The following is a 16,309-nucleotide window of genomic DNA, read 5'->3' as shown; positions in this document are numbered from 1 at the left end:
ACTGATTGAAATACAAGATGAGGGGTGAGGAAAACTAGCTCAGAGAATGTGAAATCTATTAAACGTTTGTAGTCGGTTGTAAATCAGCGGCTGAAGTCAATAGAAGTGGTCCCTCCGTATTGTTGGATGGTAAAACGCGATTTTTAAATGACAAATAATGAGCTCTACTTAGGATGGGGAAAGCTATGCAGAATGGCATTTGTCTCATCTGTGGGGAAATGATCAGTCTTTGGCCTTCGAATGGGAGGGGGAATTGGATGCACTCGGCGTAGTTTTGGCCCTTGGGTTTGAGCAAGAGCCTTCTTAATCAACACTGTCAGGCAAGAACCGGAATATAGCACATATGCCCGAGTTTGGGATTTCCTGGCACTTCAGATTTAATCAGATATTCATCATTGTCTGGTTATGGATTTCTTAAACGGTAGCATTCATTTTTCCAGTACCAAAAAAAAAAAGCGTACAGAAAAATGAAAACGGTTTTCTCTGGACATATTTGCTTCCATATGAGAAGTCAGAGGTTTGTTGACATGACTTTTTTGTGAAACAAACAAGAGACTTACGGCATCTAACTTATTTTTTTCAAGGATAAACAAAAACCCAGGTCTCCAGTTGCGTGGTTCCTGTTAGCAAGGGGGGAGGCAGTTGTAGCAGAGGCCACAAGATAATTTGTTTGTCGATGTCTGCCTTTCCCAAAGAGACTCGAGGCTGATTATTAAACTTGAAAGCCAATAACACAATAACGCAACTGTAAGTGCAATAATAAACATGCACAGTGGTGGGATCCAAAAATTTTATTAACAGGTTCCCATGGTGGTGGGATTCAAACTGTGGTGTAGCGCCAGTGGCGCTGGGCGGGGCACGACGGGGGCGTGGCCAGGCAATCCGGGGGCAGGGCATTCCTGGGCGGGGCTGTGGCAAGGACGCAGCCTCTGCGCCGGTCCTTGGGCGGGAAACGAATGCACGCAGGCACAGGCTGCCACGCACGCCGGTGCACCTCCTGCTAGACTGCTTCAAGTTCTGTGCGCTACTGCTGAGAGGAGGGGCGTAACTAAGGCAAAAATCACGTGGCAAAATCACCAATTAGTAACCCGCTCTCAGCACACACAAATAATTAGTAACCAACTCTCGGGAACCTGCTGGATCCCACCTCTGAACATGCACCATAGAAGCCATCTTGAAAATGTCCACAGATGTTAAAAAATTATTTGTGAAAACTCTGCACAAAGTTGTAAAGATCATTCGAACCTTATTCAAACGCCCCTTTTTAAAAAGTTCAGTTTTGCACATTAAGGGAATGGCAGTAGCCCAGGAGTTTTCGTGCCCTCAGCAGGCAGAGCTATTCCATCAAGTGTGGGCCACAACAAACAATGCTTCCCCGCCCGACCCCATTTACAGAGGTGGGTCCTTCTGAAGGCTATCCTCAAATGGGCGAAGCTATCACAGTAGTCATGCTGTGACATTGGCATAAAGGGTCAAGAAAAGTGTCATGACCATTCACGGTAACTGTCGGGTACAAGGCAATAGCGTCCACCCTTTACAGCTGGTATTTCCCAAGACAGAGTTGGAAACCCCTAGAGCAGTGGTGGCGAACCTTTGGCACTCCAGATGTTATGGACTACAATTATGGACTACAATTCCAATTGGCCATGCTGGAAGGGGCTGATGGGAATTGTAGTCCATAACATCTGGAGTGCCAAAGGTTCGCTGCCACGGCCCTAGAGGGTGGGGCCAAGCTATCCAAAGGCCACTCCTCCTCAGGAGAGCTGCTTAGCCACAGAGAACCACATGTCATTGGCAGGACTGCCTTTCAAAAGGATGAGGCCCAGCGGGGTTTGCTGGCTTCTGGCTCCACCCTTCTCTCCAACCCCAGACTCTGACCCAGATGTTTGCACATGAGGAACTCCAGTCATTCTTAGCCCAGGTCCGACTGGGATCCTAGTTCCGTGAGTGCCCGAATGCAGAATTGTGCTTTTGCGTCCACCCCGGCATCTACTGGAATTCTTTTTTTCTGCCTTAGCAGCTTTAACTGCCGCAATACATTTCAAAACAATGGTCTTTCTCTCTGTAGTAGCTGCTGTAATGTAATTAAAGATACCAAAAGCAGCTAGGGCATGTCTTTTAATAAGGACAACGCTTTAAATGCATTGTTTAAAACCTGCATGTTCTGAAACTCACATTCCGGGTAAGTTGGCTGCATTATTTCGTGGTGGGACGCGGATTCTGGCTTTTCTCCCTTAACGAAAAAGCAAAACCCCTCCTTTCTCATGAATGTCTGCAAGCTGAAAAGTACACACTTTCTGTCTTTTTTGTTAAAAGCAAGCATCGGTTGGTATTGATTACTTATGAGTAATTTAGGGAATCTGCGTTTTAACACTTAGGCTTCGTTTGACTAATTCTGTGGGCTGCCGGGCGAATGGCAGGTATCGTTATTCCTGATGAGAACAATTGTGTAAAACTGTTCAAGCAGTGCTGTTTTCCTGCCTTTCTCTCTTTCCTGCCTCTTGTCCTCCTGCCTTCTTGCGCCCAAAACTTCAAGACAGCCTTGAAAAGAATATACATAATAAAACCGGCATAAAGCTAGCGCAGCTAAAAGATCGCGACAGGGTCAAAACAGGGGCCCTTTCCACACAAATCACCTAAAACGTTTCTAAAACGTTTCCAGTCCCTCGCTTTACAACGCTGTATGTCTGCACTCACCCCCTCTCTCAGTCCCACCCACCTCATAAGGTGTCTGTTGTGGGGAGAGGAAGGGAAAGACGTTAGAGTCTCCTAACAGGAGAGAAAGACAGAGTATAAATCCAAATTCTTCTTCTTGCAAAATCTGAAGATGGGTTTGTTCTGGAAGACATTTGAAGGAACCAGATTCTGGGACTAGAGGTTTGAATGAATTGATTTGTAATGATGTAGTAACGAGATTTTGTAATGATATTTGTAATGATACTATCTGTAATGATATTATCGTGGTGTTGTGTTCTCACTTGTGAATCATCTCGGGCATTGAGAGGATGAAAACCTGGAAGGCAGATGCCGTAAAACGAAGCAAAGATGAACGGCTGAGGTTTCGAGGTTGCAGCCACCAAGCCAAATTATTACAAAAGCGTTTATTAATTTGTTTCATGTTACTTGCACTCCTGTACTATCTAATGCATCCTTCTTAACGCTTTCCCCCCTCTTTCAGATTGGAACTGAATGGGATGCCAAAGAGAGGATATTTCGGAACTTTGGTGGACTTATGGGGCCCATGGATGAACCCATCGGCATGCAGAAGTGGGGAAAAGGTCCGAACGTCACCGTCACCATCATCTGGGTGGACCCCGTAAATGTCATTGCCGCTACCTATGACATTCTCATAGAATCCAGCGCTGAGTTTACTCACTACAAGCCACCTTTGAATTTGCCCCTCCGGGCTGGAGTCTGGACGGTGAAAATCTTGCATCACTGGGTACCCGTCGCTGAAACCAAATTCTTGGTGTCTCCGGTGACGTTTTCCAACAAGCAGCCCATCAGACAAGGTACGTCTCTTTGCTCCTAATGCTAACCACGGAGGAAACATCAGGTTATGGTATTGAAAATGCAGGCACAGTGAAACGTTGTAAAAAGCTGGTGTGGTATAGCGACTGGAGCACTGGACTCACACTGAGAAAATCTGGGTTCAAATGTCTACTCGGTCATGATGTTCGCTGGCGGACTATCAGCCCGTCAACCTCTAACCCTCTCACTTGCCATACCTACCTAGCCTGGATAAAATAAAAGGAATTAAAGGCTAAAATAAAGAAAGGGGAAATCAAGCACTCTGCCTGAAAATTCTTGAAGGCAGCCAGAGTTTGCCACTTACCTGCGGTCAATTCTCCCCAGCTAGTGTGGACTCTTTACCTTTGGGTAATGAGGCTACAGACAGGAAATTTGCGTTAGCGTGTTAACGTCGTTCTTTTTGCAGAGTCCCCTAGTGGAAGGGGATTAACCAGGGTTTAAGCTGGTAGGCTATTGGAGGCAAATTTGCCATGTCAAACTTTGGCTTTTCAGAAGCGGCTTTTCGTCTTTTCTTCCGCGAGACTTCGCAGTTCAGACCCTCCCTCCGAGGCCCTGCAGAAAATCCTTATTATAAAGTATCTCCATTTTCATTTCTTTGGCTTTTGCCATCTCTTGTATTTGTTGGACTTATTTTCAGTTCCAGATACCCACTATGGAATTCTGACAGAAAGATATCTTTTTGGGTGGGGGGGTTGCTATATTTTGCGAACACTGCAGGGGATGCCGAGAAAACCTAGATTCAAAGAAAAGCATACTGTATTTTGCCCTCGTCGAGGAAAGAGAACCGAAAAGCTTCAGCCCAAAGCTTCGGCCAAAAAAGGAGGGCATGTCTTGTGAGCTTATTTAGCAGTACTGAAAAGGGCCCTCTCTTCCAGTGTTTGCGGGGGAGGGTCCTGTCAAAAGGGAATGAAATCATTCTGACATTCAAGATAGACGGCAAAGGTATTCCGGAGGTGTCACGCACTTTTCCAAGCGGCTTTGTTTGCTCTCGGTAACGTGGCGATGTCACACTGTGATTGCCGATGGGTCGGGAGCACTTGATGAAAGGAAGAAGGAAGAGAGGTTCAAAGCAGCAGCAGGGAGGGAGATAAAGGTTGCAAAAGTTTATGAAATGGAAAAAAATATGAAGGGGGGGGGGAGTTTCATGCCTGATCTCTCCCGCAAGCCCCATCTCTGCCCCGAAAATCAAAACAGGCGATTTCCCAGCACAATCCAACATCAAGCATGGTACCAAACTGTGCCTTATTGTGAGGATAAGTTCAGTGAAGTGAATATACCCATTATGCCCTGGAAAGCGAGAGGTGATAGAGCATGTGCAGGAGCCAGTCCCTGGGTCTCTAGCAGCAGATGGGGCGGAGGATCCTTCTCTGCCCGAGACCTGGAGAATCGCTGGCAGTCAAGGTAGGCGGTCTTGAAGCTGGATGCGTCTGTGGCTTGACTCCATATAAGATAGGCCAGTGGCGGCGAACCTTTGGCACTCCAGATGTTATGGACTACAATTCCCATCAGCCCCTGCCAGCATGGCCAATTGGCCATGCTGGCAGGGGCTGATGGAGTAATCCATCAACATCGCTGGAGATATAAGGTTCACTCCTACGGCGATAGGAAAGCTCATAAGAGGAAGAAACTCACAGGGTCTGCTTTCAGCACTGCGTCATCCAGATTCAATCCCCGGCTTCTCCAATTACAGGGTTTCAGAGAGAAACAGGGTGTCAGGGTCACCTTTTGCCTCCAATCAGAGCAGAGAATACTGAGCTAAGCAGAGCAATGCCTTGACTTGGTATAGGGCAATTTCATGAGATCAGACTTTACTTAGGCAATGTTCTTTATTTCCCACCTTCAGTGTATGTTCCTCATAGGTGCCTATATCTGGTTCCTTCTTCCTTCCACCTTAAGTTCTCCAGGGGGCTTTCCCCACTCACCTTCTGCTGCACACCACTCTCGCGCCCCCTCAGCGCGCGTCATTCCTGGCACGCTCTCGGGGCTCCCCACGACCCTGTGCTCTACGCGGGGTCATCAAAAGGTGCCGTTTCTTCAGCGCCAGGAATGACGCGCGCTGAGGGGGTGCAAGAGTGGCAGCGTCGGGGCAGCTGCGTGGTTGCCACCCTTGCAAGTGGGGAGCGCCACTGGACCCCGCGCTACTTTCCCAGAGTAGCGCGCAGCAGAAGGTAAGTGGGGAAAGCCCCCAGGTACGTAACACACCAAAGAGGGAACTATTTTTTTAAAAGCGCTTTGAAACGTCACCAAATGACTTTTCCTTCAATCCGGCTTTCCGTCCCCCTTTGTGCCGACTCTTTGGCAGAAGCCACTCTCTAACCACTACACCATAGGACCATCGTGTTGGCTTCTAGCTCAAGTCCTTGGCAGCCCCCCCCCCCCCCCCCCCCCGGTCCATCCCTATAGCAATGGGGCTGGATGGCCCTCAAGTCGTCCGGCTAAGCGAAATGGACTTAGATATAAACCATAGCCTTCATAAGCGAGGTGCGTTAAAATGGCTGTGTTTTGTTATGAGGAATTTTGGCATCGTTGGGGAATGGGCCTGTGCGTTTCAGGCTGGTACGGAGCCGAAGCTTCAGATTTCAAGCCAAATTCCAAATAGATGTCTGGGCTCGGAGACAACGGCCCACTGATTTGCAGCCAGTGCTAAAACAGGGCACATTGGAGGTTTGAAAAGATCGGCCTAATTGCAAACTGCGGATGGCACGGGTGACGTGGCACGAATTGCAGACATAAGTATGTCATTCCTGGCCTGCCAACCGCCCCTGGAAAGTAATGTGGCTTTTACAGGCTCAGGAGGGGCTTGAATGAAGGCATTTTGCGCCGGAGACAGTGTGTATCTTGGCGGGGCTGAACGGGCTCTCTTGTGTCATCCAGTCCCAAGTTTGCAAGAGCCGAACTGGGAAAAATAAATATGATGATGGTGTAGAGAAATGCAGACTCCCCCAATCTTCACACCTGCGTGACTCTTTCAGGCCTGGAGCCCAGCGTGAATATTTCCACTCGGTTGTGTCTCCGACGGGCAGTTCAAAAACCCCACTCATCTACCCTTTCACATTGCCTTTGATGCATGCTGGTTTCACGACCTCGCTGTTGCTCTCTTGTGGGCCCTGCGAAGCTTCTGAGATCGGACGATATCAGTCTAGCCTGGGCCGTCCAGCTCACAGCCTCTTTACCTGACCCATGAAAAGAAAAATCCCTCCAGGTCAGGAAATATGAGAATAAATTGTGCAAAATAGTAAATAATGCAGAGGAGGTTACTGAAAAAGGAACTGTTTGAGAAATGGGTGGAAGTCACAGAATTCAGCTTTTCTGGGCACAGCGTAAGTGGCACAGAGTGGTAAGCTGCAGCGCCGCAGCCCAAGCTCTGCTCACGACCCGAGTTCGATACACGTATGTTTATTCCATTAAAATGTGACTTTCCGCTTATAACCTTTATTAGGCATCAAAAAATATACAAATAGACGAGTATTAAAACAGGATCAAGTTCTCTTCTGTTATTCTTAAGTACGTGTGGCAATCACTTGCAGAAGAAATTTTGTAGTCTTTTCCAGTATCTCTGGGGTTTTTTAATTGTTTGGAAGTAGAGCAATTCCTCAATTGGCTGAGCAAATTAGCGCTTTTTTTCAACGTAACTCGTGGTTGCAAATATCTGATGCTCGCCTATTTAGGACAGAAGAAGATCGTATGAGTAAGAGTCTCCGCTTGATTCAGACAATATGAACAGAATCTTTCACTGAATGGTGCCATAGAAAGTTGTATTTATTCTTTCTCCTCTGAAAGAGTCCAAGGATCATACGCCATTTATACGTTAATTGAAATAGAGATATTAATACTGAAACTTGCTCAATTTATTGTTCTCAGGATAGGCCAAACCCCCCCCCCCCCCAAAAAAAACCTGGCAGTAGTTCCCAAGGTACTTGCATTGCAATTTTGAGCACCCCGGACAGGGAAAACGGGCCCTTTGCCAAAGCTTATTTATCCTTTAGCACTTGGCACCGTATCAGTCAGTGTGAGACAGCTCCATTTGAGGCAGTGTAAGGATAGTTTTGAATTTCTCATCCTACTGTTTTGACTGCAAACGTTCTCAGTTCACTGTTGTTTCTCCCAAGTGTGACTTGAACCTGTGATTCTTTTCTTTCTTTCTTTTTTGGTGGCATTTTTCCACAAAAATACCCGATTGTCATGCACTGATTCTCTCTTTCCTGACCCTCCAAACGCTGCTATACTCTGTTTTACATAAAGATGTTAGTAGATTGTATATTCCTCCGGCACAGAACAAAACAGGCTGGACCTTGTTGTAGAATCCTCCGCCTGGATCCTAGTGCCCACCTAGCCCTTCCACCCACATCTGTTCGAAAGTAAAAAATAGATTTTGGATTAAATGCTCTTGTATCAAAGTATCTCGTTCAGCAATGCACAAAATAATGGTTTTGACAAAGGGAGTGCATAAAAATGTAAGTGTCTGTTACTCCAGTCAGTGATTGAGACTCAGAAATATTTCGAGAGCTTTACTGGACTGTGTCAAGACCCTACCAAGAGCAGCAGTGGCATAGTGGTTAAGAGCAGGTGCATTCTAATCTGGAGGAACCGGGTTTGATTCCCCGCTCTGCCGCCTGAGCCATGGAGGCTCATCTGCGGAATTCAGATTAGCCTGTGCACTCCAGCACACGCCAGCTGGGTGACCTTGGGCTAGTCACAGTTCTTCTGAGCTCTCTCAGCCCCACCCACCTTACAGGGTGTTTGTTGTGGGGGGGAAGGGCAAGGAGATTGTAAGCCCCTTTGAGTCTCCTACAGAAGAGAAAAGAGGGATATAAATCCAAACTCTTCTTCTTCTACCTGCAGAAAGAGCTGACGCTCTACCTTTTGAAGGCAGTATATATCTTCAAACACTCAGACAAGGCCCGTTCAGATTTTCCCCCCTCCCACTGATTCCCACAATAGCCCACATAAGAAAATAAAATATGAAAACGGTATTGCTATGAGTTAGCCCAGGGGTCAGCAACCTTTACCACCCAAAGAGCCATTTGGACCCGTTTTCCACAGCCCCGAAGATCTATGGAGCCGCCTCCGGTTCGGCCCCTCCACTCCCCTTTCCTTCCAACACTGGGAGGCGGAGGCGCCAGGCAGGGAAACCCCCTCCCCTGATGCTGTGGGGCAGAGGGGAAATGGTTGCTTCAGGGATGGCGTGGGGGATGGCGGCTGCTCTGGAGGGACACGCCCACACTACCCTCCAACCTGGGGTCGGACGGTAGCATGGGCGCATCCCTGCAGCCCTCCAGAGCAGCGCTGGAAGGAGAGGTGAGTGGAGGGAACGCAAACAGCAACGCCGTCACGCATGGAGCCCCCTCCGGTTCGGCCCCTCGACTCACCTTTCCTTCCAGCATTGCTCTGGAGGGCTGGAGGGACACGCCCATGCTACCCTCCAATCTCCAGGCCACGCGGAGCCGCAGTATAAGGCTGGAAGAGCCGCATACGGCTCCAGAGCCACAGGTTGCAGACCCCTGAGTTAGCCCAAGGCCATGACAGACATACACCCTTCCTTGGGAGATGGGGGAAGGTTTGCATATTGGATTGGATTGGATATTTAATTTATATACCACCTTCCGCCAAGAGGCTCAGAGCAGTGAACGACAACATGTATTCATAGAATAACAATAAAAACATAACATCCATAAACATAGGATCAAATATGACATCATGAATATCATAAACATAACATAATGGATATAACTCACAAGCATAGCAGCATAACAGCAGTAAACATAGCACTGTAAAGATAACATTGTGAACAGCAGTAAACATAACCTTTTAAATAACAAACATCATAAGAACATAAGAACAAGCCAGCTGGATCAGACCAGAGTGCATCTAGTCCAGCTCTCTGCTACTCGCAGTGGCCCACCAGGTGCCTTTGGGATCTCACCTGCAGGATGTGAAAGCAATGGCCTTAAGAACATAAGAAAGAGCCTGCTGGATCAGACCAGAGTCCATCTAGTCCAGCACTCTGCTACTTGCAGTGGCCCACCAGGGGCCTTTGGGAGCTCACCTGCAGGAGGTGAAAGCAATGGCCTTCTGCGGCTGTTGCTCCCGAGCCCCTGGTCTGCTAAGGCATTTGCAATCTCAGATCAAGGAGGCTCAAGGTTGGTAGCCAAAGATCGACTTCTCCTCCATCAATCTGTCCAAGCCCTTTTTAAAGCTATCCAGGTTAGCAGCCATCACCACCTCCTGTGGCAACATATTCAACATCCTATGGTCAAACATCATAAAGTATAAACAACAAAATTCTTAAAACCCAACATTATAAAACATCATAAACATAACATCACAGACATAACATTTCACTAGTTACAAGCAAGCCACGAAGAGACAGAACAGAAAGACCCCCAGGCCCAAGCAGAGCTGGACCTGACAAAAAATGAACAATAATTCTCATATTAGTTCTGGTGGGTTTTCCGGGCTGTGTGGCCGTGGTCTGGTGGATCTTGTTCCTAACGTTTCCCTGCATCTGTGGCTGGCATCTTCAGAGGTGGATCACAGAGGGAAGTCTGGACCCAGTGACTGGACACAGTGTGTAACAGACTTCTCTCTGTGACACACCTCTGAAGATGCCAGCCACAGATGCAGGCGAAACGTTAGGAACAAGATCCACCAGACCACGGCCCCACAGCCCGGAAAACCCACCACAACCATTTGAATCCGGCCATGAAGAAGCCTTCGACAAAACATTCTCTTATTAGTTTGGGACTATATTCTAATGTGGAAGCATCCAATTTTCTCAAAACCGCTGCATCTCAACTGACCGAACGAACATCTTGATGTGAAACAGAGAATACCTGAAAGGTTTTTGTCCCCAACGCAGAATAACTGTTCTTAAACCATCCCCCTTGTGTGCTCTTGTTTTTCTCTTCCAGATGAAACCCTGAAGTTACACGGCGGACCCCCAAATAACGCCTACATGGAGCAGAGCTTCCAAAGCCTGAACCCCGTTCTAAGCATTCCCCTCAATGCCGCCCACGTGGAGCAGGCGAAGAAGAACGCCGCCCTCATTGGCTCCAAGCTGGAGAACTGGGTGGACAGCTTGGTGGGCAGTGTGTGGTCGGCGGTGGACATTTGTAGCACGGGGCCCACGTCGTGTCCGGTCATGCAGGCTTGTAGCCAGACTTCGTGGAGTTCACTGAGTCCCGACCCGAAGTCTGAGCTGGGCCCCGTCAAACCCGACGGGCGGTTGAGGTAGCATCTGGTGACGCCTGAAAGGTTGAAACACTTAAAAGGGAATTTAACTTTGCGCTCTCGTGACTCGGGATACATTTGCACTTGAGAAATATTTCAGCCGGCTGTAAAGCAGACACGTTTTCTCAAAGGAAACTTCGCTTTCACGGGGATGCTGAGAATTCCAAAAATGCCAGAAATTTCTTCATAGGGTTATTGGAGATCAAGATCGGGCAGAGAAGGCTAGTGCCGTTAAAATATATGTTTAACCTTCTACACCCAGGTCTCTGGTTTCAAAACTCAATCCTGAGCCTTTTTTGTAAAAAGGAAGGTGTTTCAGAACTGAATGGCGATACGGTTGCTAAACGAGGGGTCCGTTTTCCTCCTGCACCCCGGTGCCTTGAATTGTAAATTCTTCAGAGGCCTGATCCTAAAATACGTGTGTGTGATCATCACTCGTAGGTAACCTTGAAAATGCATGAGTAGGAATGAGTTAATGCCCGGTATTAAAAGCTGCTGTAGCAAGTGGGAGAGTCGTGCATTTCTGCATCAGATCTTTTGACTCTCCAACAGGCTTCGATGCCAGTAATACTTGGACATTGCAAATTGCTGGGATCCGAAGCGGAAGCACGTAGCTTCTGTTAACGTTCACATGGCATTGTAAAACCAGCTTTCATTTCCAGTTGAGGCTTTTTTTGCCTAAGTCGTGAGATTTTCCCCACTTCCTCCTATTCAGTTCCCATCCCGCAAGCCTCGACGGCGTTGAAAACTTTTTACGGGCTCAACGATAAAACGGCTAGTTAATTGCGTCAAATGAAACCTCCTCTCTTCCCCATTTTGTGCCCGTATCTAACTCTCGTGCCTACTAATCAGAGTTAAGCCCAGGGCGTTGGAAGGGCAAATGGATCCTCGGGTCACGACCGAGCGAGGAGCAAAGGCTGAATTCCCTTTTAAAAGATGGCTGCCGTCCGGTTGAATGTACGAGATCCTGAGAGCTTGCTGTTTTTCCTCACTTCTAGTATTTGGTTTGAAGCTACTACCGTTTGCTTTGGACTTCTGAAATCGCAATGTCAGCTGTGCTGGCGCGGAGGCGGAGCATTCCAAGGTTGGCTGGAGCAAAGAGGCTGCTTAGGGAGGGGAGAGTTTAGGTATTTATTTGTGTTTTAGTCAATGACTAATTAGTAGGTGCTGCTTGTGCAGCTTGGAGATTATCTTCTCTTACTAACGAAAGCTGCCTTTATTAAGAAAAGGCCTTTTTAAATATATCCTGTCGTCCCGATTCCCCGTTTTCTTTCTGCCTTCTTGGTTTCCACTCTTGCAACAGTTGTTCAGTACAGAACTATTCCTTGGGATTCCAGTTGCTCAATGCAAAAAAGAGAGAGAGAGAGAGAGAGAAGTAGAGAGAGAGAGAGAAAAAAAAAACCCTTCCATGAGAAACCCATCCAACCAGCTGTATCAACCCCCATTTTCCTAGCAGCGTGGCATTCTTGGGACAGAATAAATGGCTTTTCATCTAGCATTCCATCGCCTGAGTCAAGCTTAGGACCAGTTAAGGTGTGGTGACGGGGGCTCTTTGAATGGATCACCGCCCCCCGCCCCCACCCCCCGTAGCACAGAGGGGGTAAGCTGCAAGTACTGCAGTGGAAAGCTCTTCTCGCGACCTGAGTTCGATCCCGACAGAAGTCGGATCAAGGTTGACTCAGCTGTCTACCTCCTTCCAAGGTTAGTAAAATGAGAGCGCCCAGCTTGCTGGGGTAATGTGCAGAAGACTGGGGAAGACAGTGGCAAACCACCTCGTAAACACAGTGGTAAACCACCTAGTGGCAAACCACAGTGGCAAACCACCTAGTAAACGTTGTGATATGACACCACTCCACGGGTTGTAATGACCCAGTGCTTGCAAAGCCTTTACTTTTTAAAAAAGAATTTCTGGGACCACTGGACAGGGGAATTGGCATTTTTCCCACATCACTTCACAGTTTGAATCCCCTCTGCAAGGTACTTTGTACTCGCAGAGGGGACAGTGTACCGGATACGATCTTTTCCCCACCTGGGGGAAATAATAGATGGTAGAAATGGCATGAAGGAAGGCCGAGAGCCCCCTCCAGAGCTGGGGTGGGTGGGGAATCCATCCATAGGAATGGCGGGGCAGCCACACCGTTGGATTCGGCCTCTCCCGGGCACTTACCCTGGTGGAGGGGCAAAACCAGAGGTGGGATCCAACCAGTTCTCACCACTTCTCTAGAAGTAGTTACTAATTTTTTCTGAGTGCCGAGAAGGGGTTACTAAAGCAACCTCCCTGCCCAATAGGGACTGGAGGTCCGTGTGTGCGGCGGCGCCACTGTTTGGATCCCACCCCCATCGGAACCTGTTATTAAAATTTTTGGATCCCACCACTGGGAAAAACTGCCACCATGTGACCGCTTCTGTCCTCCCCGGTGATGAGATGCAGTGCCGGACGTTGCAGCAGTGTCCCTGTGCCTCTGCCGCTGGCATAGTGGGGGCCGGCCGGGGCGGGAGAGGAGCCAACATCAGTCAGCTCCCTCCCAGCCTTTGCCGGCGTTGTGCTGGTGGGCCGCAATCCAGATTGAAGCCGGCCTTTTGAGGCTTCTCGGCAGCAGGGAGGCTGTTGCACTGTGTGGGTCTCTTCACGCCGCTGGGAAGCCTATTTGGGAGCCACGGGGCATCGGTGCCGCTACTTGAGTCACAAGAAACCTTTCCCTGCCCTGCAGCCTCACCTGCACAGCTTTAAAAAAAACAATGGCGGGTCCATTCATGAATCCCTCGTGGCCACACCCAAGCGGTCCCTGAAGATTGATTCACGCACGCACGTTTCCTTGCTTGGCGAGCTGGCGTCTGAGCAGGCTTTCTTGTTGCGTCTGGGATGAAGTGATGTGGTGTGGAAGTGCCGTCTGTTGACCTGTGAGGGGCGGCTTTGCACGCCTGGCATAAATCCACAAATGAGCCTGTGTCTATCGGCCGGGCCAGACAGATTTTGTCCCGAGGAGAAGATTCGCATGCTGAGCGCTGATGATTCCAATTTGGTGTATCGTCAAAGGCTTTCACGGCCGGATTCAAATGGTTGTGGTGGGTTTTCCGGGCTGTGGGGCCGTGGTCTGGTGGATCTTGTTCCTAACGTTTAGCCGGCATCTGTGGCCGGCATCTTCAGAGGTGGATCCACTCAGGGGCCTGAGTTAGGAAGCACATGCTGGATCTTGAACTCCTTAGAGATGTTGGTTTCCTCCCCCCCAACTGGCTGAGTGTTGAGTTATTTGAAAACAAATAAGCACTGCTTCCGATGCACCATCTCATCTGATTGGTTTTTCGCGACTGATCGTGTGAGCAGCCTCCAAGGACCAAGTGGTGCGGGGAGTGTGAAAGCTCAGTTTGTGGAATTGGACGGTTCATGAGCCCAAGTCAGGTCAGCAGTTCCTAGATGTGGCAGTCGTTGTGTGTTGACTGTGTGTGTGTGTGTGTGTGTCATGAGTGTGTGCGTGCGTATCTCTATGAACTTTTGCAAGAACCTCTTGTTCGCAATCTGCCAGGGAACATTGGGCCCTAAAATATACATGCCTCGTGTTATATTAAGCAAACTGTAGGCGTCTCTTCACAGTGCAAATTATTCTTAATTCTCTTCCTGCTGGTTCTGCGGATTCAAGAGGTGGTTGATAGACCTGGCCCTCCGCACTCGCTTGGAAAGCATTGAAGTCCTCGACGGCTTCGTGTCGCAGGAGCAATTTGCTCTGCTGGTTTCCTGGACAAATTCGAGGGCTGGGCAAACCGGCAGGGCCCTGCACCTTTGCCCGTGTCCCGCCTTTGTCATTTTGTCTGTCTCGCTGCCTCTGCGCTCTTCCCGCTTCGGCCTGGTTCCCTTCTTCTGCTGACCGGTGCTACCCAAGTGCTACCTCACTAGTACTGGCAAATGCGTTTCCCTGCCAAAAGGAAAACGAGAACGGAAAGATCTCCTCCGAGCTGAATGTACAATCTATGCAAAATCCTCTCTTATTTTGGTAATTAAAAGAAAAGAAAGGAGAAAAAGAACTATTATGTATTAGAACTTGTAATCTTGCCAAATAAATAGCAAGTTTCTGTACAGGTGCCTCTGATAGCAGAGCGGTTTGGCGCAGTTCATTGTGCCGTTCTTTGTATATTATAAAGACTTGTCTTTTGGTTCCTTTGTGATCGGAAATCACCTTTAATGGGGTGGGGGGGGAGGGAAGATGGTCATCTTGCTTGTAAAGGACAGCATCTTCTGTTTGCTGGAATGTCCCACGAGGAAATCAAAATGTGTTTTATTCTGTGTTAATCGCCAGGCTTTTTTTGGGATTAAAACAAAAGGTTGTGTCTTAAGCTGTCAGTTGAGATTTCCCTATGGGTAAATCTGTTCATTTGGACTTCCTGCGACTCAGCGTTCGTGCCACGGCATCCTCTGAGTGGCCCTTAGGAAAAGCCTTAAGTTCCTTCATTTTTCTTCTTTCTTTCTTTAAATGTGGCCTTAAAAACTGTGTTTGGAAGTTCTAGCTGTTGTACGTTCTTTCTCTGTTGACCTTGTCAATGTATTAAAGGCACCTTGAGATTTCTGTCTCCATTTCTTTAATGGTTTGCTCCTACATAGCCGTCACCTTATCCTTCACAGATACACTGAAGCAACATTTTTTTAAAATGCGGACTCAAAAGGGGTAAGGGGGGAGTTTATCACTTTGAAGAGAACGATTGGTGGCTCTTGAAAACTTTTTTTTTATGAGCATGTTTTTGGAATGTATTGACTTATTATCTTGCTGTATCAGAAAATAACGTTATTTTCGCACATCTTGAAGATATACCTGGCCCAGATTCCACTGTTATTAATGGTACATGTCCTCAGAGCAACTTATGCTCTTGGGTTTCCACAGACATAGAAATTTCCTCGAACAGCATTATTTTGAGAATAATCCGTATCCTGGTCCAGCAAAGAATTTTAGTGTACAGGAGCAGACTTTGGGGTGCACATTTCTTGATGGGCCATGGGAGCAAATTCAATGTATATCTGAATATGCATTGAATTATCCTCATTTGCACTGTCGCTTGGACGGCCGTCTGTGTCTGGTGCCACTGTTCAGGCACAATTGTGAAAGCAGAACTCAAGACTGAGATGCACAAGACAAGAGTGTCTATATTTTTGTGTGTAACACTCCCGCCAGCTGGCCCATGGAGTGGTTTAATTGAATATGAACTCTTAAGGCTATATGTGCAATCAGTTATTCTGGAATCAACAGGGAACAGGAGAGGCCCATGATGCTTCTACTTAAAACTAGGTAGCCCCAGCCTGGCCTCAGATTTGAGACACTAACCGAGGATGGGATGGGAGACCTCCAAGGAATACAGCTGTTTGGTTGGGAGACCTCCAAGGAATACCAGGGTCGTGATGTGGAGTCAGGCAATGGCAAGCCGTAGATATAAAACAATTTTAGGTGTTGCCAAAGAAGCTTCCCCCTGTTGAATTCTTCAGTACAACTTGTCTGCTTTGTTATGGGGAGCTAAACTAGATGTTGAAAACTACACAGGTTGGCCTTAGGAACTCGCAGATATG

The 16,309-nt window shown here is 47.9% G+C and overlaps 1 protein-coding gene across 2 annotated transcripts in view; it reads left to right on the top strand.

Moving 5' to 3' along the window:
- The window catches only part of XYLT1 (xylosyltransferase 1), a 170,880-nt gene extending 155,564 nt beyond the window's left edge, over window positions 1–15,316 (top strand). For both annotated transcript variants that reach the window (XM_048493210.1, XM_048493209.1), the window contains exons 11-12: window positions 3,179–3,512; window positions 10,443–15,316. In XM_048493210.1, the coding sequence (XP_048349167.1) occupies window positions 3,179–3,512; window positions 10,443–10,765 (657 nt within the window). In that variant the 3' untranslated portion in view covers window positions 10,766–15,316. The remainder of the gene's footprint in view (window positions 1–3,178; window positions 3,513–10,442) is intronic.
- Window positions 15,317–16,309: the final 993 nt, after the last annotated feature.

The sequence above is a fragment of the Sphaerodactylus townsendi genome, linkage group LG04 (assembly GCF_021028975.2).
Source record: "Sphaerodactylus townsendi isolate TG3544 linkage group LG04, MPM_Stown_v2.3, whole genome shotgun sequence".
NCBI classification, from domain to species: Eukaryota; Metazoa; Chordata; class Lepidosauria; order Squamata; family Sphaerodactylidae; genus Sphaerodactylus; species Sphaerodactylus townsendi.
This window is presented reverse-complemented; position numbering and strand designations above follow the sequence as displayed.